Source organism: Lutjanus erythropterus, chromosome 7 (assembly GCF_056507025.1).
Source record: "Lutjanus erythropterus isolate fLutEry1 chromosome 7, fLutEry1.hap2, whole genome shotgun sequence".
Taxonomy (NCBI): domain Eukaryota; kingdom Metazoa; phylum Chordata; class Actinopteri; order Lutjaniformes; family Lutjanidae; genus Lutjanus; species Lutjanus erythropterus.
Window position 1 is genome coordinate 11,075,146 of NC_139323.1, and position 25,606 is coordinate 11,100,751.

Consider the following 25,606-nt stretch of genomic DNA (forward strand, 5'->3'; position numbering starts at 1 on the left):
CACCTGATTCAAATGATCTGCTCGTTATCAGGCTTCAGGTTATCAGGCAGGGGCTTCATGTTTGTTTGTTGTTAGTTTTAGTGTCATGCTTTTCACATTTTTATGTTTTGGGTTGTTTTTTTTTAAATTGCATCTACGGTCTTTCTTTTTCATAGACGCTTTTCAAGGCAGCCACATTGTTATGGAATAGTGGGGTAAACACAGGTGATACTAATAATACAAATTTAAATAAGGTCCTATTCCATTTAGTGAAGCAGAACCTTGCCAGTGAGCCAACATGCAAAACAGCAGCACCCTGACTCCGCCCTGAATGGAACAAGACCTTAATTATTGGTAACATTATAGCATCATTGGTAACACCTGCTTACCCTACTATTTCATGGCTGCTGTGAAAAATGTCTATTGACTATTCTTTGCCTACACATTGTCTCATATTCTCTTTTCTATAGTAAAGTACTGCTTGTTGCAGTTAAAATTGTTGTTTTGTGAATTTAGTTTTAAGGTACGTTTAATGCTAAATATTGTTTTCGCGAGACATTTTTTGACCATTACTACACATTATTAATTCAAGTAAAGTAAAGCTTTATGTTTGGGTAAGTGAATACCAAAACAGTCGGAGAAGAAAGTAAGACAATACACTCTCCGAATTACGAACAAAATGTTTCTGAATGGCCAAGACATCAAATATCAAATGTTCAGATATTCCAGTCTCTACAACTCTATGGTTTGTTTTGGGGTGTCGTGGGAAGAAGGGAACTCCAGAACGACGAAAGATCTCGCGAGAGTGATAATTTCACCCAAATCATGATCTTGCTATAACCCTAACCAAGTGTTTTCCGTCCCTAAACCAACCCATAATTTAAATCGTAGGTTTGTCACATTGTTAAACATAATTAATTTGACAAGATGCCCAATGAAGAAACAAGGCGTAAAGTTCTCGCGAGAGGTTTGCAAATCAAGGATTCCCGTCTAGACACAACCGGCTTGTGGTTGCTATGGAAAACGTCCACAGCAACGGTCCCAATGTGGGTGGAGACTCGAGCTGTCATTCACAGTAAAAGATGATAGACAAGAGTATCAACCAATCCGCAATCGATAAATATGACGACGGCCAATCAAAATGCAGCAAAAAGAGACTGTAGTTAGATGGAGAGCGCGAGGGCGGTAACAAGTATCAGACAGAGCCGTGAGACAGCAGCGAAAGAGACTAATGGTAAGCCAAGTGTTAGCCACGTAATTGCACTTACATACAGCTACCTAGTTACTACGTTAATTATATCACTCAGTGTTATGTACACAAATATTTCCTGTTTTGTGGTGTTCATTTTCCATCTTCTGCTACCTACTATGTAACAGTAATGGTAACGTTAGCTGTCTTGCTACCAGCTGTATGTACCGTGTGTTGTCTCAGCATCACAGCCCGTCTGAGTGAAGACAGCCTTTTCTGTCTTGACAATACTCTACGATTAAGCTAACATCATTGTATAATTACAGGACGATTCACAATAATCGGTACTGAAATTGACAAAAACTACTGTCATTAAACCCTTGGCTTTATGATCAAAGCATTATCAGCTCGTGCATGCCTTTGCATTATTCTCCTTGATCTCTCTGCAGACCCAGCATGAGGAGCCAATCATTGCACTAACATGGACAAGTACGAAAAGGTGAAGAAAATTGGAGAAGGCTCATTTGGAAAGGCCGTCCTTGTCAAATCTAAAGAGGATGGACGCCAGTATGTCATCAAGGAGATTGGCATATCTGGAGTAAGCTCCCATGCGTAATACACAAGCTTTCCATTTCATATATTAATGTGAGCTCCTGTTTTCTAGCTTTTTCTATAACACTTTCTGTTTCTCTATTTTCACAGATGTCAAGCAAAGAGAGGCAGGAATCTCGAAAAGAAGTTGCAGTTCTTGCCAACATGAGTCATCCCAACATTGTCCAGTATAAGGAATCTTTTGAAGGTATTCACATAATCCGAACTTTTTATCCATCTGTTGAAAGAATCACAGAGTTTATCTCTTGCAGTTATATCTGATCAGGGCCGGCCCTAGGATTTTGGTGGCCCTAAACAAGATTTTGCTTTTTCTGAATGCCATATGGAATTCTTTGTAGAGGGGGGCTGCCTGTATATTGTGATGGACTACTGTGAAGGGGGGGACCTCTTCAAGAAGATCAACTCTCAGAAAGGAGTACTGTTCTCAGAAGAGCAAGTAAGCCACTAACTATTTGAGACAATCATGCATGCTTAGGACATACAGCACATGGACTGAATTATCATGTTAACTGGTGCTATTCCATATATTTGTCTTCTTCTTTGAAATGCATTTTACTCATGCTGATCTAGATAAGAAGTTGATACTGTATAATGTGGCTTTATCATCTTCTCCCTTTCCTAGATCTTGGATTGGTTCGTGCAGATTTGCCTGGCACTGAAGCACGTACACGATCGAAAAATCCTCCACAGGGACATCAAATCACAGGTATTGCTTTGTGCATTAAAAAATTTGATTTGATATTTATTTATTTCAAACAATAAAAAAACAAAATATCTTGTATAGGAAAAAAACAGACAAAACAGAGACAAAACAATAAATAATGAACACATTTACAATGAGAAACCTAAACTAATGCTTCATGTCCGAAAAGGAGTAGGAAGAAGAAACATGCTTGTCCAGTCCTACCCCCACTCTCACTCTATACTAATCCATCACTAATCAAACAATTTCATACATAAACTCTCCTCTCCATCGATCAAACCCACATTTACACCACTGCACTTCTTTATACTAGATAACCAATATTACCCCATGTATAAAACAAATATGAAAATACAAGATGAAGAAAAAAAGAAAACCAACAACAATATCACCCTGAGTGTGTTTTACCTTCCCTCTAATCATTTTTGTATCTTGTGGAAATACAGTTATTTGTACGTCTTTTTAAACCGTCTCATATCTTTACTTTGTCTGATTTCTTCAGCCGGTGCGTTCCACAAACTCACCCCACAAACTGATATGCACGTACTTCTCAGAGTGGTGTGAAAACAACATTGTTTCAAATTGAATTTGCCTCTTAAGTTATACCTCCGCCACCCCCCGACCAAGAACAGATTTTGGTCAGGTTGTAAATTATTTCTTGCTCTATACATAACTTGAGCCGTTTTAAAATCCCCCAGATCCATACATTTCGGTTCATGTGACTTCAAAAACAGGTTATTCGTCCCTCAGAGAGTTTGTTGGGGCCATGTATTGCCTTATTAACACGTCTTTTCATAATATCCCACAGAACATATTTTTGACAAAAGATGGAACTGTACAGCTTGGAGACTTTGGAATTGCAAGGGTGTTGAACAGGTATGTTAAAATGTCATCTGATTATATGCAGCTCTATAAAGCCCAGATTAGGGAATAGTAAAAATAACACAATTTTCTTCTCACTTTCAGCACTGTAGAACTGGCAAGAACATGTATAGGAACACCATATTATCTGTCACCAGAGATCTGCGAAAACAAACCGTACAACAACAAAAGGTACTAATTTGATGTTCTGGAATAATATGATTTTAGTTTATGTCACATTTGTAGTATAAATTAATATTCTATAATAATCCAGAGGACAAGATCTTTCTCACCAAACAGAGTCATGCAGGATTAGGTGGTGGCTTCTGGGTGACATAAAGGTATCATGTCCCCTCTTTATTGAGTGAACCTGCTTGTGTGTGGCTACAACAGGAAGCTGGTATTGATTTCCTCTTTAACTATTTTAAGTATGCATGTAATGTAATCTACTTAAGTTGCAACCAATGGAGTAAATTTAGCAGTATCTCAATGTTCAGAATGGAGTTTTCTCAGCAATGAAGTCATTTTTACTCTTGTTACTGATAAAGACAGGAAAAGCATCGCAGCAATTGTAAAACTACCCTACTCCTTATCCCTGCCTGTCCATTTGTATGCTCTGTCCTCTCACTTTCCCTTATGTCCCTCCCTCTGCAGTGATATTTGGGCCCTAGGGTGTGTGCTATATGAAATGTGCACTCTTAAGCATGCAGTAAGTATTCTGTGTGTGAGTTGTTTGCTAATAGATGTGAATTTAATGTACATCTTATGCGTCATTTCAATGCTCTGTAGCATACTGAATCCCAGTATGTAATGGCTGACAAACTAGATTCCAAAGAGTGAGTAATTTTTCCCGAGTATCATAATCAAATCTGTATCTCTCCAAGTCTCTGCCACTCCTTTAAGGAACAGTTCAGCAATCAAAAATATCTGTTTTTCCTCTGGCTTGTTGCACTGTTTATCCATCCAGATTGGTTTGATTTAAGTTTAGAGTTTTGGAGATATTGGCTGTAGGGTTGTCTGCTTTTTCTCAAATATAATGGAACTAGATGGCAGTTGGCTTGTGGTGCTCATAATTCCAAAAAATATATTTGAAAATCTCAGAAAGAATATTTCTCAAGAAACCATGACCTAGTTACTGAAGATAATCCACAGACCTTTTTGTTAGCTGTTTCATGTAGGAAGTACTTACTTTCTACTGTAGAAATAAAGTAGTTCCTACATGAAACAAGGTCTAAAACTATCTAGAAGGTTAAATAGTACACCAGGGGGTACTATTTAGGGATGAAATGTCCCTTTCAATAACCCCTGCTTTAGTTTGTCATTGCTTATGATCAAGTATGATTGTCCTCAGTAATTTCTCTGCAGTGGTTACAAACCTGTTCTCCTTGTATTTCTCCTTAGTTTGAGGCTGGCAACATGAAGAACCTCGTCCTGAAGATCATCCGTGGCTCGTACCCACCCGTGTCTGTCCACTACTCCCAAGAACTGCGCTCTCTCTTGGCACAGCTGTTTAAACGCAGCCCTCGAGAGAGGCCCTCAGTCAGCAGCATACTGGACAAACCTTTCCTAACCTGTAGGATAGAGAGGTTCCTCACACCACAGGTACAGCACACAGTCAGGTATCTTTGATACAGATTGAATTTACATAAACCAAACTGTGTTATTTAAAAATCAAACATGCACTCTCTACTGATTCCAGATCATTGCTCAGGAATTCCGCCATACTTTTCTTCACAAGCAGCCTAAACTGGGTGCGGTGCAGGGGCCACCAGGTAAGCAAAGTTCACAGCAGCTCAGCACCACTGTCCCCGTCTGTTAGGCAGTAGTGGAAATGCATGTCATCATGACCTGGTTTGGCACGATTAAAATGGGGTAACCTGGACCCATGGGAAATGCACTTAAACTCTATGGCTTTGTTCAGACTACAGGCAAATCTAATTTGTTTCTCAAATCAGATAATTAAGATGGACTCTCCACCCTGTTATTTGCAAGTGATCAGATTTGTCTGTCCAGTCATCAATAAAAACATACACCGGTGATGTGGTTTTCCATCACATGAGAAAAAGAAAGTAATCTATCATCTTGCCCTCTACACAATTGCGCGGTTGTTTAGCAGAGCAGAACTTCTCTGTTGCACAAGAAAACCATCTGTCCACACACTGTTGTTCTCCTTACCTGCCAGTAGCAGCATAGATTCACATCAGCTGCTCTGATGCACTTCCATCACTCTGGGTTTGAAGTTGCTGTTTGTCGAGTTGCAAGTAACGTGAAAGACACTGAAATCGGATTTGAACTGCCAGAGCGAATGGACTGAGATGCATGTGTAGAAATCTGATCAGAATCAGATTTCAGACCATTTTCAAATGTGGCTTGGCTCTGATTTGCAAAAAATTGCATATAATGTGTAGTGTTTTTTGCTGTCAAGACTTTCTAAAATCAATATGGGTATGCCACAACACCACCACCACAGTTTCCTCTTTAGATACTACGACTGGGAATCAATGAATCCACTTATTTTGAAGTGTTAAACACAGGGGTCAAATGTGTGGAAAGAAAATGGCATCCATTATGTTTAAATACTCTGATAAACAGGCAGTCAGTTTAAATTAGTAAAACTTGATTTTGAAGGAGAAATATGTAAAACCTTACCATTCAAATATGATGACTGAGGTCCAAATAGCAAGTTGGAGCTATAAACATTATATTAAAAAGGTTGAATCCCTATTTAATATAAGGTTTATGGTTGGAGCGAGTTATTTCACCCGGCCTTCTCCTCCCCGGACTCGAAGCTCAGGCAGCTTCCTGGCAGACTGCAGGGACAGAGAGCAGAAGACGAGCACAACATGATAACTGAACAATGACAAGTGAATGAGTCCCACAAGTCTTACAATAATGTAAGGTGATCAGCTGTTTATAACTGTAAATTGTCTGTAAATGTAAAGTTAAGCATGCTATCCTGAAAACAAAATCCGATTGCTTTCCTACAACTCATAAATCAATACAAACCCATTCGGCAAACATTCGGCATTAATTATGATTCTACTGAACATGAATCAAGCAAACAAAAATTTGAGAAATAGAAATTTCAAAGGAGAACATACTGGCTGTATCTTTGTTGTTGGAGAAGCCAATATTTAAACTTAGCATGTTTCCTTAATCCTTGATGACACTTTATGATTTATGATTTAGTACAGTGAATTTATTACACATTTCTGCTTTAAACAAGGTATTTTCATTAACACAGAAAAAAAGAGATGCATACTGAGAATAAACAAATGGAGACCCAATATAAACAAACCCCACCCACCAAAAAAACATAAAACTTGATTATTTGATCCACATCAGATCCTAGTTAAACAGCAGTAGCATGATGTACTTCCATGTGAAACTGAATAAGTGGGTGGGGTAGTTATGAGGAGGATTTGTTGAAATTGTTCAGATTTGATTAGATGCTCAGAAGCTGTAGAGAGATTCAGGGCTGTAGAGGACTGTTGACCTCAACCCACGCCTCCCTCACCCACAATATTAGATCAGGGGGTGGAGAATGAGAGAGAGAGAGAAATGTATGAACCAGACCTAAATCACACTCTCTTGTAAATCTACTCAAACTAATATCCAAACACGCTACTACTTATGGCCGCTACAACCTATGAACTAACAGTGAAGTGTGGCTTTACAGTAGTGGATGGGTTTAGCTAGTTGCACATTTTGTTTTTATATTTTTGCTTCTGTGATTAGCCAAGCGTTCTGCCCCTGGCTCCATACCACTCGCCCCAGCCCAGAAGATTACCAAACCAGCCAGCAAATACGGAGTGCCTTTAAGTGGGAGAAAGGTGTCAGATGCAGCCAAAAAGCCTGGAGAGCGGAAACCAGCCGTGAAGCACAAACCAGTTAGTAGATTGTTGATGAAAAGTTGCAGTGATTTTTTTGTTTTTAGCGTCACTCACTTTTTCTTTGCTCTGTGTGTGTAAAATAAAATAAAAAAAGAAAGAAAAGAAAAAGAGCTCTATTTGATCCTACTCTGGCATGTTGGAAGCCTCTCTCATCTGTGTGTGTGAGTGAGTGTGTTTTTGCATCATTGTGTGTTGGCTACCTCTGAACCCCAGTGTCATATGTTGCTCAGGCCCCTCTCCCAGCAGCCCCCCAGAGAAGAGTGAGTCAAGTGGAGGAAGAGAGGAAAAAACCCGAGGTACAGCTGAGAGCCCCACATGACTTGACTTTACTATTAGATCTCCCTCCCTTTTCTCTCCACATTTACTCACATATGAAGGTCCCTCCAAACCAGCATTTTTAGTTTTCCTCCCTCTCATTACGCTTGACCCCTTCATTCACCTGTTCTCAGCTCATTCTGAGTGTTGTGCCTGATTTCAGCTTTCTCTGTTAACCAACCTTTACCTCCTCACCTGCCTGCCCAGCGACAGAGCAGTCCAGCTGCCTCATGCGTGAAAGCAGTTGTCTTTTAAAATATCGTTTTTTGATTGAGATGTTTTTGCCTCATGCTGCAGGACGGCATCAGAAAGAAAAGGATGGAGCTTATTGAAAAGGAAAGGAAACAGAGAGAGCAGGTGGGTGCTTTTTGTTTAGTCCTTCTGTAAAGTTTCTGATAGTCTTCAGTAGTTTCAGTGTTTTCCTGATCTGTGTTGCCTTCAGATGTTCCTGTTGAAAGCAGACCAAATGAAGAGATACGAGAAGGAAAAAGTGAGTGTAAATTTGTTATTCGTGGGGATTGTTAGTTATTTTCAGTGGTGGACAGTAGTGAAGTACATTTACTTGAGTACTGTACTGAAGTACATTCTTTGTGTGTCTGTACTTTACTTGAGTATTTGTTTGTTTTGTTTTTGGAAACTTCTGACTTTCACTCCACTACATTTCAAAGACAAATATTGTACTTTTGATTCTGCTACATTTGTAGGAAGGTTGTTGTTACTTTTCGACTGAGCTTTGAAGTCAGCTGTCTGTGTTTTTTTCTTTTCTAAAATGCAGTTGGTCACATGCTGTGTTCCTCACAGAAGGAAAACAATCACAGTAGCTCCTCTCAAATGGGACTGATGTAAAAGTGGAAATAGATCATTCAGGCGCTCTCTGTAACAAGAACAAGCAAGCTCTCCCTCTTTCATTCAAACAAAAAGCAGTAATGGTGACAGCAGGAGAAAGACAAAATTAAATCTCAAGATGTTATTATAATTATTCATTATTCCAGGTAGCTTTTAAAGTTGGATTGTTTTATTGGGGTGAAAAATACAACATAATTTATGTATATATACTGCCTCTGAAGTTATTTAACAGACTTGGAGAACTCCTTACAGTTATCTTCAATCTAATTTTATGATGCGATTTTAATACATTTAGATCAGAAAATGACAATAACTGTCCCTTTTATTTTTGATTGTATTTCTATGCTGAAGTTTTTAGGTGTTTCTATAGACTTTGTGGAGCAGAGTGGTTCTACAAGCAAGTCAGTGCATCATTAGATGGTTTCAGAGAGTTACAAGCTTCTTTAAATGCATCATGAAAACAATACAGCATGTATTGATATTAAAAAATGTACTTTGTAATTTGTACTTTTGAATACTTAAGTATTTTTTAAAACATGTACTTTTGCATACTTAAGTATTTTTAAAAGCAAGTACTCTAGTACTTTAACTTTTGACCGAGCAACTTTCACTTGTAGTTGAGTAATATTTGACCAGGAGTATCTATACTTTGACTCAAGTACTGGGGTTGAGTACTTTGTCCACCACTGGTTATTTTCTTATATGTGTCAGGGGCCAAATTACAGGAACTTCCTAACTTGAAGATCGTATCATAACTGTGTGATAACCACAGTAATTAGGGTTAGGATCTGATTTAAGAAACAAGCATTACACATGAACAGTTCCTAAGTCAATGGGCCTCATGCATGAATGTTTCTCATTTTCTCCCTTGTTTGTTCATGCACAACACTGCAAGATGAAAAAAAAAAAAAAATAGAATAAATAAGAATAATAAATAAATGAATAATAAATGATGAATGAATAATAATGAATAAGAAAATTCCACGTGGAATTCATGAAACATTCATGAACAGTGAAGCCTGTTCTCACCTGACTATGTTGATGAATAATATTTGATCTTAAAATGGTTGTGCATGCCAGGAAATTTGCACTTGGCATATAGAAATGCCCCAGTAAATCTGTATAAGGGCAGTAGACTTAGTTGCCACATGTAAACATCAAACCAACAAGTCACTTACATTTCACAGGTAACATTAAACTCAGAAGAAGAAAAGAAAAAAGTGCTAAAAGGGCTGCAAAAAGAAAGAAAAAACAAACAAAGTAAGAAAGTGCTAATGAATGCCACAAAAGTTCTTAAATTGTTTCCAAACAATTAAGATGAAATATGTGCATATGATGGACTCATGCATGAGGCCCATTGTTTTTACCTTAACTTAAGAAAGGAAAAGTGCATTGCACAAGCATCCTGACCTCCCAAAATTAAATAAAGCCTTTTCAAATTTAGGATAACTGTTAAGCTGTCCTAACTTTCACTCTTCCACCAGGTGGTGTTGGCAAACTTTTTTTTAATCCAGCAGAGACTGCATCTGCTATCTTAGCCTCCTTTTTTTATCCCCCAAGTTAGGCTTGTTGTCAGATTCCCAAAAACAATATCTGTGTAAATCTCTACAGATTCTAACAACAACTCTAATTCATGTGTCATGAAGTTAATGTAAGTGCCTGCTGTTGTTTTTGATTTATTTTTGGTATGTTTCAATAATGAGAAAAACAACAGTAAAGTTGTTTAGCTTGGCAAGATGAAAAAAGTAGTGCGAGTTGTGAGGTAACAGACATAAAGGAGGATCAGGATGGCAGGTTGAGTATTTAGGATTTCCTAACCTGAGATAAGTTAAGATAGGAGGAGTCTAAGATGGATTTTTCCCCAATTTGGTATTACAGACTACAGTATTACTATGGCATTACAGACTTAACTAACTTTAGGAATCCAATCTTATGTCATCACATCTTAAGTCTTGAGATAGGAAGTGTCTGTAATATGGCCCCAGTTTTGGAATGGAAAACACTTTAGAAAGGGTTAAGGTACTGCAATTCTGCATCTAAAACAGAAAAAGTAATGAATGTGTGATCTTTATCAGATCAATCGTATAAACCAAGCCAGAGAACAAGGCTGGAAGCATGTCTTGAGTTCTAGCGGAGGGAGCAGCCCAGAGAGGAAGGTACTGGATTTCCTTTTTTATCATACAAAGTCTTACTCATGTCATCTTTTACATTTTAAGTATTTTCACATTTTTATATTGCATAGTGTAATGCAGCTCTTCCCTCTGGCTCACAACTACTTTTTGCCCTGTTGACTCAGTGTTATGCAGGTGGTGGAAAGAGAGCTGTCTCCAGCTCTGTTCAGGGTCCTCCTCCCGCCGTTGTCCCAAGTAAAAGCCCATATGAACACTACTATGCTGCTCTGGACCAAATGGCTAAACCACAGCCTAAAGTCATCAGCGGGCAGGGATCCTCAGCAGGACCAGGCAGTCCCATTCGGTGAGTTCAAATGTCTTTGTATTTTAGGTGATTTTGATGTATTAATTGAATGTTTTAATGGTGTTACCTCTGTGTGAAAGAGGTGTGCCGGCTGCTGCTGGCCCAGTGCTGCCCAACGGCCCTGCCAGACTCCTAAACCCTGATGCAATCAAGAGAGAACTGCAGAGGCTGCAGTACGTTTCTAAACAAGCTCATTTGAGTAGGTCAGTAAATTAAAACTTTGCATTCTCCTTCTTTTCTTAGTGCGAAAAATAGTTTAAGTATTAATTAGGTTATTCTATTTTCAGGCAGTGCGGCCAGATGCCTCCTGCACGGGCCTATCAGGTTGAGGAGTTTTTGCAGAGGAAGAGAGAAGCCATGCTCAACAAAGTTCGTGCTGAGGGACAGCTGGTACGTAGTGGGACTTATTATTTGCAGTGGAGTTATATGAGGTACTCACTGGTAGTCAGTTATCTACAGCTGATGGCGGTCGACACACCTCCAGTTTGGAGGTGGTGTATTTTAGGCAATGAAAAAAGGGTCCACCTAAAAAAATAATCAAATCATGTACTCTATATTTAGAATATGTTCACAGCTGTACTTTGTAGTTTCCCATCAGAAAAGGCTACCTGATGGCAGTTATAGAAGTCAAGTGTCATCCTTTGGCAAAAACAGTAATTTTACCTCCTCCTGCTTCTCCTAACTGAGGATATGCCAGCTGTCATCTACTGGAGGTAATAAACTGACTATTGAAGTACCTCATATAGCCCCCCCCCCCCCCCATGAAATTATCCAAGCTGTCTCTTTAAGGGAAAATACTGAGTCCTGTTGCTAAAATACTCAACCTTTTCCTCCATAGTGATTACACCCCTCACATACTGGGTATGATTTTATATGCACAGAGATGAAAAGTGAAACTGATTGATTTCTAGCAGATAATCTTCTCTAAGCATTTTCTTTATGTAAATACTGAACCAAATGTCTCCATGTATAATAAAAGGGTTGCTAGTTCTGCCAAACCCACTAAGAATCAGTCAGCTCTCAGCCCATTGTTTCATTTCACTTGTTTGTAAGGTTGAGATCCAACAGCCCCAACTTCCACCCCCATGTAAAGCCATGTAGAAATAGCATTTAGAAAAAGTAATACAAATGGACGTATGAGTTGGTTGACCAAGCCACAGCTAAAACATCAGCAAGACTCAAATTTGATGGTTGTTCACTTTGGTTCAGCTGGATGTGTACACAAGCAATTGGTTGCTAACACAGAACACATGATTTTCAGCCACAAAGAATGCAAGTCCAATATTTACTGGCCTGGTTTTGCCTGGGTTCAGACATTTGATTATGTCCGCTCCACTGAGTTGATTGAATATGGAAATGAAGTGTAACGATTTGACAATTCACTGTGATATCCAGCTAGGCTTGGTTTAGTCTTTGCCAACCACTAAGAACCGTGGAGAGAGTTGCCTTTCTTCACCAGCTTGCTGCTACCTATCTGTATGCTGCATGGTGCTGGGCGTTTTTTTGTTTTTCTCAAAACCAGCTGTCATATGCTGCCGGAGCAATGAGCTAAAACACTATGCAGATCTGCAGTGGTGGTGGTTACATGTAGGCATTTGATTCAGTGTTAATATAAAAATATTGCAACTTTACCTCCTGGCCCCAGCTCATGACTGATAAATGTTAGGGGCTGCGTCCTTCTAAAATGTGGTTAAATTGAACGGTAAACAGGGTACTCGCCAAAACCTGTCTGCAATCTATGGGAGCCGGGCTGGTTCGCTTCGGTGCAGGAGGCCCAGAGCCAACAAAGAGGAGGAGGTAGGAGCCCAGGCCTGAATTCCCAGACTCACACCCTCCACCTCACTCATAGCACGTCTGGCTTGGCTCGTTTTCCGTCATGTGTCTGCACAAAACTCCCTTTGATGCACCCATAATTCAACCGAGCAGCTCAAACCCATGCTCACTCCTTGCACAATGTGTGGTGTTCCAGTGTCCAGTGTGAGCTGCTCTACTGTTTATTTCGCCTCCCAATAATGGCTGTTATTCACAACAGTAAATACCATTGTTTTGTTTTTTTTATTGTGCATAATGTCCCATTTCAAATAACCTCACCACCTCAGTTTTGAGTTGTGTTTTGCAGCTTTTTTGCTTTGAATGGAATACATGGATATATTCATCTGTATTGCACTGTAAACCGCAAAATGTGTTATTTTCATTCTGGCTGAATAGCATGTGTCAATGTACCAGATGTTAACATCATACTGTGTTGTAAGTGAAACCTTGTTTTCTATAAATTCTATTAATGTACACATTTTTTTGTTTTGTATAGTCGATATCAATACTGTATTCCACTCTGTTTGTGTCTGTGCAGGTGTGCTGAGCATACAGTATGTAACATTTCTGTATTTGTTCTCAGGAGTACTTGTCAAGACTGAGGCAGATCCGCTTGCAGAACTTTAATGAGCGTCAGCAGATCAAAGCCCGACTCAGAGGAGAGAAGGTACAGTCCTCCACTCTCAGATTCTGACAGCACCTTTACTGCGTCTTTTCAGTTTCATTTGACGTTTCGTCTCCTGGCTCTTGTTGGTGTGTGTTTCAGTATGACAGCGATGGCTCTGACAGCCAGGAGTCCAGTGAGGAGGCAGAGCTCAGGAGAAAGAAGATAGAGGCTTTAAAAGTGAGTCTGTCTAGAAAAAGAGGTCTTACATTTTACAATGTGCAACATTTAGATCAGTGTTTCTCAAACTCTTTACACCACATACCATCTCAAAAAATTTTAGGCTTTCGAGAGCTGACTGCATTCAGCTATGGTCATTTCACGCAGGAAGCAGGTTTATTCCTAATAAGACAATTTAATGTTGACTGCAGTCAAGCACTGCCACACTGTCTTCACATTACAGGCTGATAATGGATAAAAATATTACAGGAAAGACAAAACTTATTTTAAATGACATTTCAGCGATCTTGAGTATTTTCATTCATTTATTTCCCTTAAAAATTAGAGAAGACTCCTCAGTAAAATTACTGCAAAAGTGAAATATGATGTGAGTCAAACCCCTGGGTTGTAGTGGTGGAATGTAACTTAGTACATTTATTTAAAGTACTTGTACTTTACTTGAGTGTTACCATTTTATTCCTCTTCCTACTTCTACTTCACTCTATATCAGAGGTTGATATTGTAGTTTTTACTTTTTCTTGGATTAGCTGTAAAATACAATGTCACAAAGCCAAAGACTGTTTTTCTGTGCGCATGAAAAGTTGACTGTTTAGAGGTACGTGCTTCTCACTGGACAGCCATGGAGCAAACATGTCATGATCTTATAGAATATGATGAATTTCTGTAGATTAAACTACCCAACAGTATATAACAGGGATGCTGCAGTGCCAAAAAGTGACAGTACAATAATACACTGATAAAAAGTCCAAAATACAATATTTATTACAATATTAAAAAACAGAAAAATTATGATGCAAAAATGTGCTTGAGTAATAACAAATCTGATGTGTACAGCATTTCTGTTAGTAAAATAGTTTTTCTTTTTAAATTTAAGTGCTTTTGCTTTCCTTTTTTAATAATATAAAATAAAAGTAACCAGCCTTCAGCATATGCACATAATTGGCATCTGGCAACTGTCTTTGGTAATAAATGATTAAATTATGTTCAATTATAAAAGAAAAACAATGCAGCAGGCCCTTTATCAAAAATCTAATAGAATAATTAACTGTATAAAGTCACAGTAGATCTTGTCACATTTTTTATTGTGATATTCGATATATTGCTACATCCCTGATATATAAAGTAGTTTAAAATTAGCTCAAACTCAAACATCTCTTGTAGTAAAATGCAACATCTACATTAAAGTACATTTTACTGATAACACTTACATACTTCTACTGAAGTAAGCTTTTCAAGTCAGGACTTTTACTTGTAGTGGAGTATTTTCACAGTGTGGTATTAGTGCTTTTACTGAAGTTAAGGATCTCAATGCTTTTCCAATCACTGCTGGTTTGTGGACTGACTGACAGCTCCTCTCCTGACTACGTCAGCCTGTGACTTGTTGTCTTGGTTGTTTTAATGAGGGTTAGAAGGTCAGGCATGTAGCTAGATGCTCGACCAGCATGAGCCCTGTAAGCAAGCAGCACAATCCTATAATCAATCCTACAATTACCTGGCAACCAGTCTAGAGAAAATAAAACAGGGCTATTCTTATCTCACCTCTGAGAGTTCAAAGCCTCGCTGCTGCTTGCTGCTCTACCTCCTGATGAAGTGTGAAGTCTGTGTGAGACAGGAATAGAAACAGTGAATTATCATAATGAGGTGACATAATAGCATCTCATTAAGCTTATTTTGATCGTCCAGAAAAATGCTGGGCCATAGCCTCATTCTTGTTCATTTGTCTGTATATACTGTATACACCTGCCAGGCCCAAGCAAATGCCCGTGCTGCTGTGCTGAAAGAGCAACTAGAGAAGAAGAGGAAAGAAGCATATGAGCGAGAAAAGAGAGCCTGGGAGGAGCATGTAAGTTCTGTCACGTTCCTCAGCCAGTACCATCGTATGGCCTTACTGGTGCATTAGTTTAAGTCTGATCTTGTGTGTTGTGTGTTTTGTAAGCTTGCAGCTCGGGGGGTGAAGGTTGGCATGGCAGCAGGAAACGTAGCAGCGGCAGCAGCAGTAGCAGTAGCAGTATCATCTACCTCTGATAGTCCCATTCCGCAGCCCAGTCCCTCTCTCCCAGACCCGACTGCCAAAGCTCCAGCCCTGCCTGCATCCAAACCCCAACCCACCCCGGCTATATCCATGACTGCTGCCCTGAAGAATGTCGGAGCAGTCAGTAAACATTCACAAAGTCCACCACACCGTACGTCATTGTATTGTTAGAGTAAGTATTCGTAAACTGTATCAATTTTACTTTTTGTGTGACAGATTACACCGTTAAAAGAAAGCCTGCCTGAGCCAGAGACTGCTGCGGTCATCCAGGTGAGTGTATGACACATCTGTAATCACTTATAAAAGTGACAGTGTGCAATCTTCTCTGAGTCAGTATTTACAAAGATAATATCACTTAATGCTTTTCACGTAACAGAGTGAGAAAAAGCAGATTCTGCGCAGACTCAACCAGAACCTGAAAGCCCAGAGTCCAGTGGAGGAGGTGGAGGAGTCGCCTCCACCCCCCTCAGAACCAAGTCCTGCTCCAATACAGCCTGACACAGAGAAACGTCCCTCTTCTAACGGAGACCGGAAGAAATGGGATGCAGGAGATGTGCCTGTACTTCCTGTGGCTCAGAAAACCTTAGAGGAAACCTCTGCTACAGCAACTGGTAAAAAAAAACAACCTCTCACGAATTAACAGAAGTTACATTTACAAGATAATAATTTCACTATTTTGTGTTTTATACATTGACAAAGTACATGCTGGTGCACTTAGTGTATTTTTTTGTAGTGTTTGCTGATTTAGAATTGAAAGCTTTCAAAATTGTTTAGTTTGTATTTATGTAGTAAGTAAAAATTTAAATATCACATTCCAGTTGTTGTGCTATGGAAATGTTGTGATCAATTTAAAATTAGGTTTGGAAAGAATTTATCCATGTTAGTGCTTATATCTGCAGGTTTTGGAATAAACTTTGCTGAGCTTTTCCCTCCAACATTCTGTCACTAGCCTCCTCCATGTCTCCAGAAGACAGACCAGCTTCTGGTGGAGACAGGAAGAAGTGGGAGGCAGGAGTTCCACTTGTCCTTCCTGTTGCCCAACAAACTCTAGAGCAAACATGCTTCACAACCATTGGTGAGTTAGCCATATGTAGATTTCCTAAGAGTCGAAACAATCTGCAGTGAGCACATGAAAAAACATATGCCTCCTTTGTCTCTCGTTCTCGTTCTCTCTATTTATGTAACGTGTTATGTCTCAGAGCAAACAGCAGGTGAGGTTATTCAGATGGGTGGCCTACATGAGGAAGCTCCGAGGAAGGTGTGGGGAGCGAGTCCAGACTCTCAGGTGCTGAAAGTGCTGCAGGAGGCAGAGCTTCAACCTCTCACCCAGCAGCTGGGGAGTGTCACCATCTGTGACGAAGACGTTTCTAGCCCTGGTTAGTCCTTATTCATTTTTCATCCTCTACCATAGAAATAGTGTAAACCAGAAGGCATTACTCAACTATTTTTACCCTGGTCTTTATTTTTAAGTTTGACATCATTAATATAAGTGTTAAAAGTGTTTTGCCATTCTTCTCTGCATTTGCTAAACAATCTAGCCAATCACATCACAGTATAAAATCATGGATGGTTATGATTTTACTGGAGTATATTCACTTACTGATGATGCCGTATTCTCCTCAGATAAGTCTAACCGGACAGCGGCAGTTGAGATTGTACAGACACCCAAAGAAGTATTAATGTCTAAGCTGACGCCATCTGCTGAGGTTCAGAAGGAGGCTGCACAGATCACGAAGGCCTCACATCAGGAGAAGTCTGAGGCCGGTGCAGTACAAAGAGAGACACTGCCACCCAACCTTACTGAGACACAGGGTCAGTGTTTGACACTAAACCTGATGTTGATTAGATGTTTAAGTTCTTAAAGTATGTTTTCAGTATAAGACAATCCCATCTGGTCTGAATTCTTCCAGATGCAGCAGATGTGGAGTCAGTGGTTCTGGAAGAGGCACCTAAACAGTCCTCACGTCCCCCAACTGGTGTGGCACAGGCATGGGAGCAGGAAGCCCAACAGCGAAAGTGAATTTTCATCTTTACTATACTATTTATACTTATAAATAGTCATTTTCTATATAGTCATTTTTTCACTGACCTCAATATAAAATTAGATAAATGTCAGCAGCTCCAACATGTTCAGTTTGAAATATGTGGTGTTTTTCTTATTCATGATCAAAAAGGGGTGAGTAAAATTTTTAAAAATGACGTAATTTGCAAAAACCTGATGAAGCCATCACTTGGATTTTCATGTGTGTCTGTTCATGCTGTTACGATACCCGTGCTTGGAGTGGTCAAAAAGGACAAGAGACTTATATATCAGTCTCATATAAAGACTTATGGCTAGGGTTTCAAATTTTGTGCATTTTCCTTAATTGATGATTGAACACATGGATATTCAATTAATCATTAATAACTGATCAATGTAAATTAAAATAACAGTTCTGGCAGCACATTAGTTATGTTGAAACATTAATTTATGAAGCACAAACAATCTAAACAACAATTATAATAATAAAACAATAAGGCTCTCACTTGAAATGGCAGCTCTTGTACTCCTGTCCTCATCTAATAAATGGCTCCTCCCAATGAAACAACAACATCAGTTACTGCCATTTCTAGATCAACAAGACAGACAAAAAGAAATCATGAGAAAACCTGAGAGCCCTGGAGGAATGGTACACAAAGCCTGTCAGCCTGTTGTCAGTTAATAAATTTGAATAGGTTAAATTCTTAATGGTGATTATAGAGTAATGATAATTATCAATCATTAACATCCCTAATTATGGCATTCATTTGTCACGTTATATTACACGTCATGATTCAGTCTTGTTGAATGTGGCGTCATTAAATAAGTCCAAATTAGATAAAAAACATTTCCAAAATAGAAAATTAAAGGGAAGACCAGCTCAAATTACATTATACTATTCATACTTTTTTTCATGTTTCAACTGAAATTCTCAATCCTGAATCCTGATTGACGTGACTTTCCTGTAAATTTTTGAAAAATTATACAGCAAAATAACTCCAAATATTACATTGTTATTATAGGTTATTATATAGTATATATTATAGGGTTGCCTTGAACAGGATATGATTCAAAATTTCAGCAAATGTCTTCTATAAAGAAAATGTCTTGAATGACCACATCTGGCCTTTTTTGCTTTCTGTTTTTTAATGATTTTATTTTTTTGTCATGCAAAATAGAAAATGAAAATCAAACCATTTTTTCATCCACTTTTGACCATCCAAAAAGCATTGTATTTCAAAATAAAATCAAATAACCACTTATCTTTGACAATTGAGTGATAAAACATACGTTAGAAATGGTAGAGGTATTAAATGTTGATTGGAGTGAACGGTTCCTTCAATACATGTCAAGACTTCATACAGAGTGTACTTTTCTTGTAGGCCAGCAGAGGGCATCACAAGACCAGCAGGCACTAAGGAGGTTGAGAAGAGTGCAGAGAAACCAGCTGAATCTTGTGGTGAGGTTACTGTTTAGTCAGTCGAAGCCACGTTTTCTTTTTCTTTTTTTTTCAGCGTGATTATTATCTTAATTAAATCTGCTCTGCCCTCCATCTCCCAGGTTCAGCACAGTGCGAAGAGCCCCTGTTTATGAAGTTGTGCTCCCCGGCCCACCGACGCACTGCTGCCCTTGCAATCCTGTCTGCCCAGTCCTCCATGGATGAATCATCCTCCTCTCTGGCCTCTCGCTCACGCTCTGTCTCACCTCTGCGCTCCAAACACCATGACGCCCTCCTCATTGGACTCTCTACGGGCATGTTTGATGCCAACAACCCCAAGGTGATGGCTGGCAGAGCTTGAATTAAAAAAAACACACTTGTTTTTTGACTGGGAATGACATGGTTTAATGAGGAAAATTCTAAAAGTAATTAAAACATATTTCATAGCATCATGAGATCAGTGACATTATTAAATATAATCAGGTGGCTCTTGCAGAGGTTGAGGAAATTCACACTTGTTCTTGTGGCTGGTGTGATGTCGAGGCTTGTGTAGTATTTTTAGGTAGGTTTTCAGTCTTCTTTATTAATGAGAGGGTCTGGAATAGAGCCAGAGCCATTAATCACATAGTCTGAACCTGCAGTGGGTCTGATAGGACAGAAAGAGCATCCATCAACCTATATCTTTCATAACCTTCATCAGGGACACTGGGCTCTGCAGAACTCAGCTCAACATTTTTAACGCAGAAAGAACTACGTAGAATATGAATGTGGGTTTGTCAGTGTTTGGTTGTTCCTGGCTTTTTATCCATTTATGTGAGTGACCAACGGCACTGGCGCTTATCTGCACCTAATCTCACATAGTACTGGAGCCATCAGCCTAATATTTTTTGTGCATACTTACGACTGATGTCTCATGGTTGCGGTGATTCACAGTTTTTGAAAAACGTGGAAAATCTTATTTTATTGATTGCTATGTTTTCTACCAACTGCTGACTCCTCATTCCTCTAAACCGGTCGGTAGGGGCTGCAAGTCATCAACAACTGCAAGGCTAAAAACAAGGTTTACTTACTCTGTTTCATGCCACATTTTGGTCTTCATCGTGGCATCCAAGGAAAAGTTTTATTTCATAGTAAACCGGAGCAACAGCAGATAACCGGTTATGTTATGATCCACTAAACGATACAAGATGAATAAATCCCTGTTTTGTTAGCTTCATTGCCAATCCCACTATATGTCTGCACGGTTGCCATATTGATGTGTTCAAGATATACTAGTAAACAGAAGAGCGATGCAGACTTCGTTAAAAATCCTCTCTAATTTGCTTAATTCTGAATCAATTGTCATGACATTTGGTTTGTCATAAACTTTATAAATTGTGCATGATAGTGGCTGCTTGTTAGAAATAAATTTGGTTACTAGATGCAATCTAATGCGTAAATTATTTAGAATTTAATCTTTTCTGAGTTATTCCAGAAATGTAGATTCCTACATCTATCTATTGTTTTAAAGCCATGTGGCTGCAGTGTTGTAAATAAATGACAATGTTTGAATTGAGATGTTTGGATTTATCATTCTGTTTATTGTTTCCTTATTAAGTTTAGACGGTTAAAACTGTTAAAACTGAAACTATACAATACAAAAACAAGCTGGTTGCATCTGACAGTTGTGGTGGCATTGCAGTAGGTGCTTCACCATCTTTTGCCTGGCAGAGTTATTGCATGTATTGTTTCACAGTACCAGAGCCTGTAGACAATATGTCTTGCAACTGATTATCATTTTGTCATTCAAGACTTCCTGTCTTAGCCCCGTCAAAATAATGTATTGCTCTGTTTGCATTGTTCTGTTAGATGCTGCGGACGTGCTCTCTACCAGACCTCAGTCGTCTCTTCAGCGCGCAGCAGGACTCTGCAGTGACTAATGCTATTGTTGCGCCAGAAAACAACCTTGAAATCGAGGACCTGGATGAGGCAGCTAAAGATGATGACCAGTCAGAGCCTGAAGAGTAAGATGAACATAAATTAAATCTCAAAAGCAAAGATGTTGTGTGACATTGTAAGATTTTGGCTAATCATAAACTGCTGCAGTCTAGAGATGGCCAGTAGTTTAAACAGTGATTGTTATCATGCCTTACCCTGATACTCTCAATCATTTCCTAGACATGAGAGACAACATTAGAAAAAGTCACCAGTTTCATTTTCCTTAAAAAATATAAATACATCCAGTATTGCATACTTTGTAATCACAATATTTCCCTTTATAAAGTGCGTATGAGGATGAAGACCTGCGGGACATCCGGGCCTCCATGGAGAGACTGCTGCAAGAAGAGGGCGACTTAAATGGAAACCCTCCAGAAGGGGAAGACCAAGAGCTTTTCAACAGGATAGCAGCTGAGATCAATCAGGACAACAATCAGATGGCTGTAGATGACGATGATGATGATGATGATGACGATGAAGAGGAGGAGGAAGAAGGCGAGGATGAGGAAGACGAGGATGAGGAATGCTCTAATGGGAGTCCTGGTGATGAGGAAGCTGGGGAGTTGCTTTCCAACGGTGTGGGAGAGGAGACCCACAGTCATCACAGCCAGCTCAATGAAGAGTGGCATTCAGGTACCAGGAAAACATTCAAGTATTTTATTTCCATTTAATTGAATTCACATTAATTTATCAGTTTTGCTGACAAACTCTCGGTTGCACAATAGTGTGCAAGACCAACAACGCTGGCAAAAAACATGTCGCTTGTAGAAAAAAAATATTTTTTAATGAATAATTTATGTCAAGTGATTCATGTCTTTAATAAGTTGCTGTGTAATAAATGAGCGGTTTTGCAAACTGAGCAGCTATTTTGAGAACTGATAAATCCCGCTGCACCGCAGATGGCAGTGGAGATGACCAAGGCGTCGAGGCGGCTCATCATGACAGCATCTTCAGTCGCCTGGAAGAACTTCGCTTCAACCTGGAGCAGCAGATGGGCTTTGAGAAGTTCATTGAGGCTTATAATAAGATTAAAGTATGAAATGTTTTTTATCACTTTAAGTTTTGACACTATAAAAACTGGTTGAACAGATTTCTTAACAGATGTTTTCTTGTTTGGCATTTTAGGCTATACATGAAGATGAAGATGAGAATATTGACCTGGGCTCCAGTTTGGTGTTGAGCATTTTGGGAACCGAGCACCAGCATCTGTATCCCAACATCCTTCATCTAGTGATGGCAGACGGAGCATACCAAGAAGGTTAGTGATGGTAGTAAGTAGTTTGGGTGATATGACGATATATGTGAGTGGTTCTCAAACTTCGACGACGACCACCTTCCCAAATAAATTTCAAAAATATCCCAAAGAAAATAACAAAAAAATGTATTTACTATTAATCTAAACATTGGGCAGTACCACTGTCTCTGCAGTAGGGGTGGGCGATGTGGCCAAAATCTTCTACCACAGTATAAGTAATTTTATATCATCCTAACAGTATATATCACAATACAGTAATAATACAATTCAGCTGAACTAACCATACCGGATCATAATCATGTTTATTTTCTTTTTATTTGGAACTTTCATACAAACAGAAATTGCACTTGAGTTGACTTGACACTCAAAACAGTAGAACAGTCTTTTCAAATGTAAGCTTTAAGGTTACAAATGAGAACAAGAAAGTGTTACAGGTTTTAAGGTTATCAGGTGCAGATTAATACCAGCCTGGCTGTGATCAAGGAAACTGAATAGCTTTTTTGGCTTCTTTGGTTGGGATGCCTCCTGCTCTGTATTTTTACGATTTTATTGGGCTCCTCTGTTTTCTTGTCATTCTCTTCCTCTATTAGAGGTGCATTCCCATCACCAACTGTTGCTCTGACGTCACATGAGAATGTCGTGAGCGGTCCTTCTGCTCAAATCATGTTACCTTGAGAGGTAGCTGGATTTGCAAAAGCACTGGGACCATTAGTCCTCAGCAGCGGCCATGCGTTTGATTCCAGCCCATGGCCCTTTGCTACATGTCACCATGTCTCTCTCCCTCTTTCTTGCCCACCACAATAAAGGCAACAAAAGCCCAAAAAGACTTAAAAAAAAAAAGAGAGAGAGAGAGAGAATGGCTGGTATGTACCGTGCACCAGTAGAAATGTGTCCACCAATTGACATTTGGCCATGCCATTTTCACAGTGGGAACTCATAATCTCATGATTTTCTCATGATGTCATGATCTCACCAGACAAGGCAACGTGATTTGATCAGTGAATGTTTTAATCTAATATCTAAAATCAGATATTCATTCCTCACATTACAACCAGGCTGTGAAGAAACTAAGTAGATGTGAAACACACCCTTAACACTGTCTGTCTGCTTTTTCTCGCTCTGTGCCGAGCTAGTTGTCAGACTGGGGCCACAGCAGATACAGAAAGAGGTGGCGGGGGGGAGTATTTCTTTTGAGTTTGACAGGTTTCCCTCAGGATGGGAGCACTCTTCAGATAAAGTCTCTCACTGAATATCTCAATTTGACAATTCTTTTGTTTTCTATTTTTACTGTCTTCAGTAGAAGAAATAGAGAATGCAAATGTCAAATATCTCCCTTGAGGACCCATCTCAAGATCTGTGATGTTTCTTATGGCTCCCATCCATACAGCAATAACACTCAATGTATTTTGAAGTATTTTAGAGGCGTCTAAGAGAGAACAAAGCCATGCACTGTGGTAATGGAGAATAGTCTATTGGCTCCAGTCACAAACAACCTATCCATCACATCCAAGCCCCAAGTTTGAGAGGACTTTGCTATGGTTTTTAGGTCAGTTCTGATGCCTGTTGTTCCCATTAAATGTCGGCTTAGCATTTATGTTTTAGGAAATAAACATCAAGAAGTGAGCAGGGTCAACTGAACAAATATGAATCCCATCGGTGTGATAGAAGTACATGCTCTCACTGATCTTCAGTAAGTAGTGCTTTGTGCTAAAAAGTGCTTTCAGCTAAATATATCATCAGGATGCTCACAATGACAATATGCTAACATCCTGGTGTTTAACAGGTATAATGTTTACCATCAGATGTTCATCACCTTAGTTTAGCTTTACAGCATGCTAACATTTGCTGATTAACACTAAACATAAAACCCTGCTGACAGGAACAGCAGATATTTGGTTATAAACCAAAGTATCAGACAATTTTAAACTTAGACCTGATGATGGTGCTGTATATAGAAAAAGAAGGGCTCACCAAAGTTATTAAATTCACCTAACAGGGAACCTGAATGTGGCATAAAGTTTAATGGCAATCCATCTAAGAGTTAATGAAATATGTCATTTTTTCAAAAACTGATGATTGATGGCTGATTGAAGTCAATCCATAAACTATATGTTAAGATATTTCACAGGATAAGTAAAAATTTGAACCTGACTGATACTGGATTTTTGAGGCTGGTTCCGATATTGGGGAGTAGAAAAAATTTGCCTATCAGCTGACAACTCCTTCCCTACAGAACCATGCCATTAGTATGGCTAAAAAACTGTTCAAATGTATGTTAAATATAATTAAATTAAAGGTTTGGTTTGACTGACTGTATTCTACAACAGTGGGATTAAACATATGTCATTTCACATTTTGGAGCCATCTGCTTCTGTTCTGTCATTTCTTATTAGGACACATGTTCTAACCAGTGACCTCTGCCTCATTAATGAATCAGCTGTCCCAACATGATTCTCTGTCCTCTCTCTCTCTCTTTTAGATAATGATGAATAATGTTTCGTGCAATGGTGCTGCTGGCAGCTATGACAATCTGCTAGCTATCTGATGTCTTCCCATGACGCACATCATTGGCAGAGGGATCTATGCATGAGGTGTCGCAGCCACGCATCTAACAGTGTTTGAGGAACACTTGCATGATGAATAACTAGTACACTCGAGGCTGCGTTTCTTACTTTTGACTATCAGCACCTGACACTATTTTCTCACTAGTGTTCATTCAAAAGTGCTTTATCAAGTACATGTTCTTATTAACCAAAGTTATCTGCAAGTCTGTCAAGTCCGTGTCTGTGAATTAAAGAAACACATGTATCGTCACATTTAATAATAACATAAAACATGTTTCAGTTTGTGGATGGTTCAGTCCGAATTCACAGTGGCATTTTATTCTGGCAGGTAAAGATCTGGTCCTCTCAGGTGCTCTCTTTCTAATCGTCACATACTCGACCATAGCTTCAAAACATACACCAGGTCACCCTCAAAACAAAAAAAGTACCAAGATTTACTACAGAGAACCACTTGAACCTCCTTTTCTTACAACTCTTTTCACCAAACTTGAAGTTAAATATTATCTAATACATTTTCCACATTTCTTACTGTTTCAGTTAACCCGAATTAAAGGTTTCTGTGAGGCTGCTGTTTGTTGTTGACAAGGTACTGTAGCAAGAGTGAGGCATGAGAGTGGTGGGTGTGATGTAGTGGGGCAGGTCAGAGTGATGTTGAGTGAGAGCTGGTAATGCAAGCAATGGTAAGATGTTAACAATAATGCATATTTGATTCTAAATTAAATATTGTAAATCTTTATATGAAATAAACACTTTTTTAAGAACTTCAGGACTTTGTTTTCCATTTCTTTCTA

At 39.1% G+C, this 25,606-nt stretch overlaps 1 protein-coding gene across 3 annotated transcripts; it reads left to right on the plus strand.

Moving 5' to 3' along the window:
* Window positions 1-1,622: 1,622 nt before the first annotated feature.
* On the plus strand, window positions 1,623-25,111 carry nek1 (NIMA-related kinase 1). Of its 3 annotated transcripts, XM_084722669.1 has the most exons (35): window positions 1,623-1,766; window positions 1,871-1,967; window positions 2,119-2,216; window positions 2,403-2,486; window positions 3,292-3,359; window positions 3,450-3,536; window positions 3,999-4,053; window positions 4,746-4,946; window positions 5,044-5,116; window positions 7,083-7,234; window positions 7,468-7,533; window positions 7,850-7,909; window positions 7,995-8,042; window positions 10,474-10,554; window positions 10,695-10,873; window positions 10,954-11,076; window positions 11,161-11,263; window positions 12,584-12,670; window positions 13,269-13,352; window positions 13,452-13,529; window positions 15,277-15,372; window positions 15,466-15,681; window positions 15,778-15,831; window positions 15,938-16,172; window positions 16,511-16,636; window positions 16,761-16,937; window positions 17,185-17,373; window positions 17,472-17,577; window positions 18,964-19,040; window positions 19,142-19,359; window positions 20,868-21,022; window positions 21,283-21,629; window positions 21,896-22,029; window positions 22,122-22,254; window positions 24,731-25,111. In XM_084722669.1, exons 1-35 carry the CDS (start codon window positions 1,650-1,652, stop codon window positions 24,742-24,744), a joined length of 4,218 nt encoding a protein of 1,405 aa, XP_084578795.1. In that variant the 5' UTR covers window positions 1,623-1,649; the 3' UTR covers window positions 24,745-25,111. The 3 variants fall into 3 exon arrangements, with proteins under 3 accessions (XP_084578795.1, XP_084578797.1, XP_084578796.1); XM_084722671.1 differs by lacking the exon at window positions 12,584-12,670; XM_084722670.1 differs by lacking the exon at window positions 7,468-7,533.
* Window positions 25,112-25,606: the final 495 nt, after the last annotated feature.

What these genes read in the sequence shown, in the direction of transcription:
- nek1 (XM_084722669.1), top strand. Translation starts at nt 1,650, where the DNA reads ATGGACAAGTACGAAAAGGTGAAGAAAATTGGAGAAGGCTCATTTGGA. An exon ending in ACAGGGACATCAAATCACAG is followed by an intron (nt 2,487 to 3,291) that starts GTATTGCTTTGT and finishes AATATCCCACAG; the next exon opens with AACATATTTTTGACAAAAGA. An exon ending in AACATGCTTCACAACCATTG is followed by an intron (nt 16,637 to 16,760) that starts GTGAGTTAGCCA and finishes GTTATGTCTCAG; the next exon opens with AGCAAACAGCAGGTGAGGTT.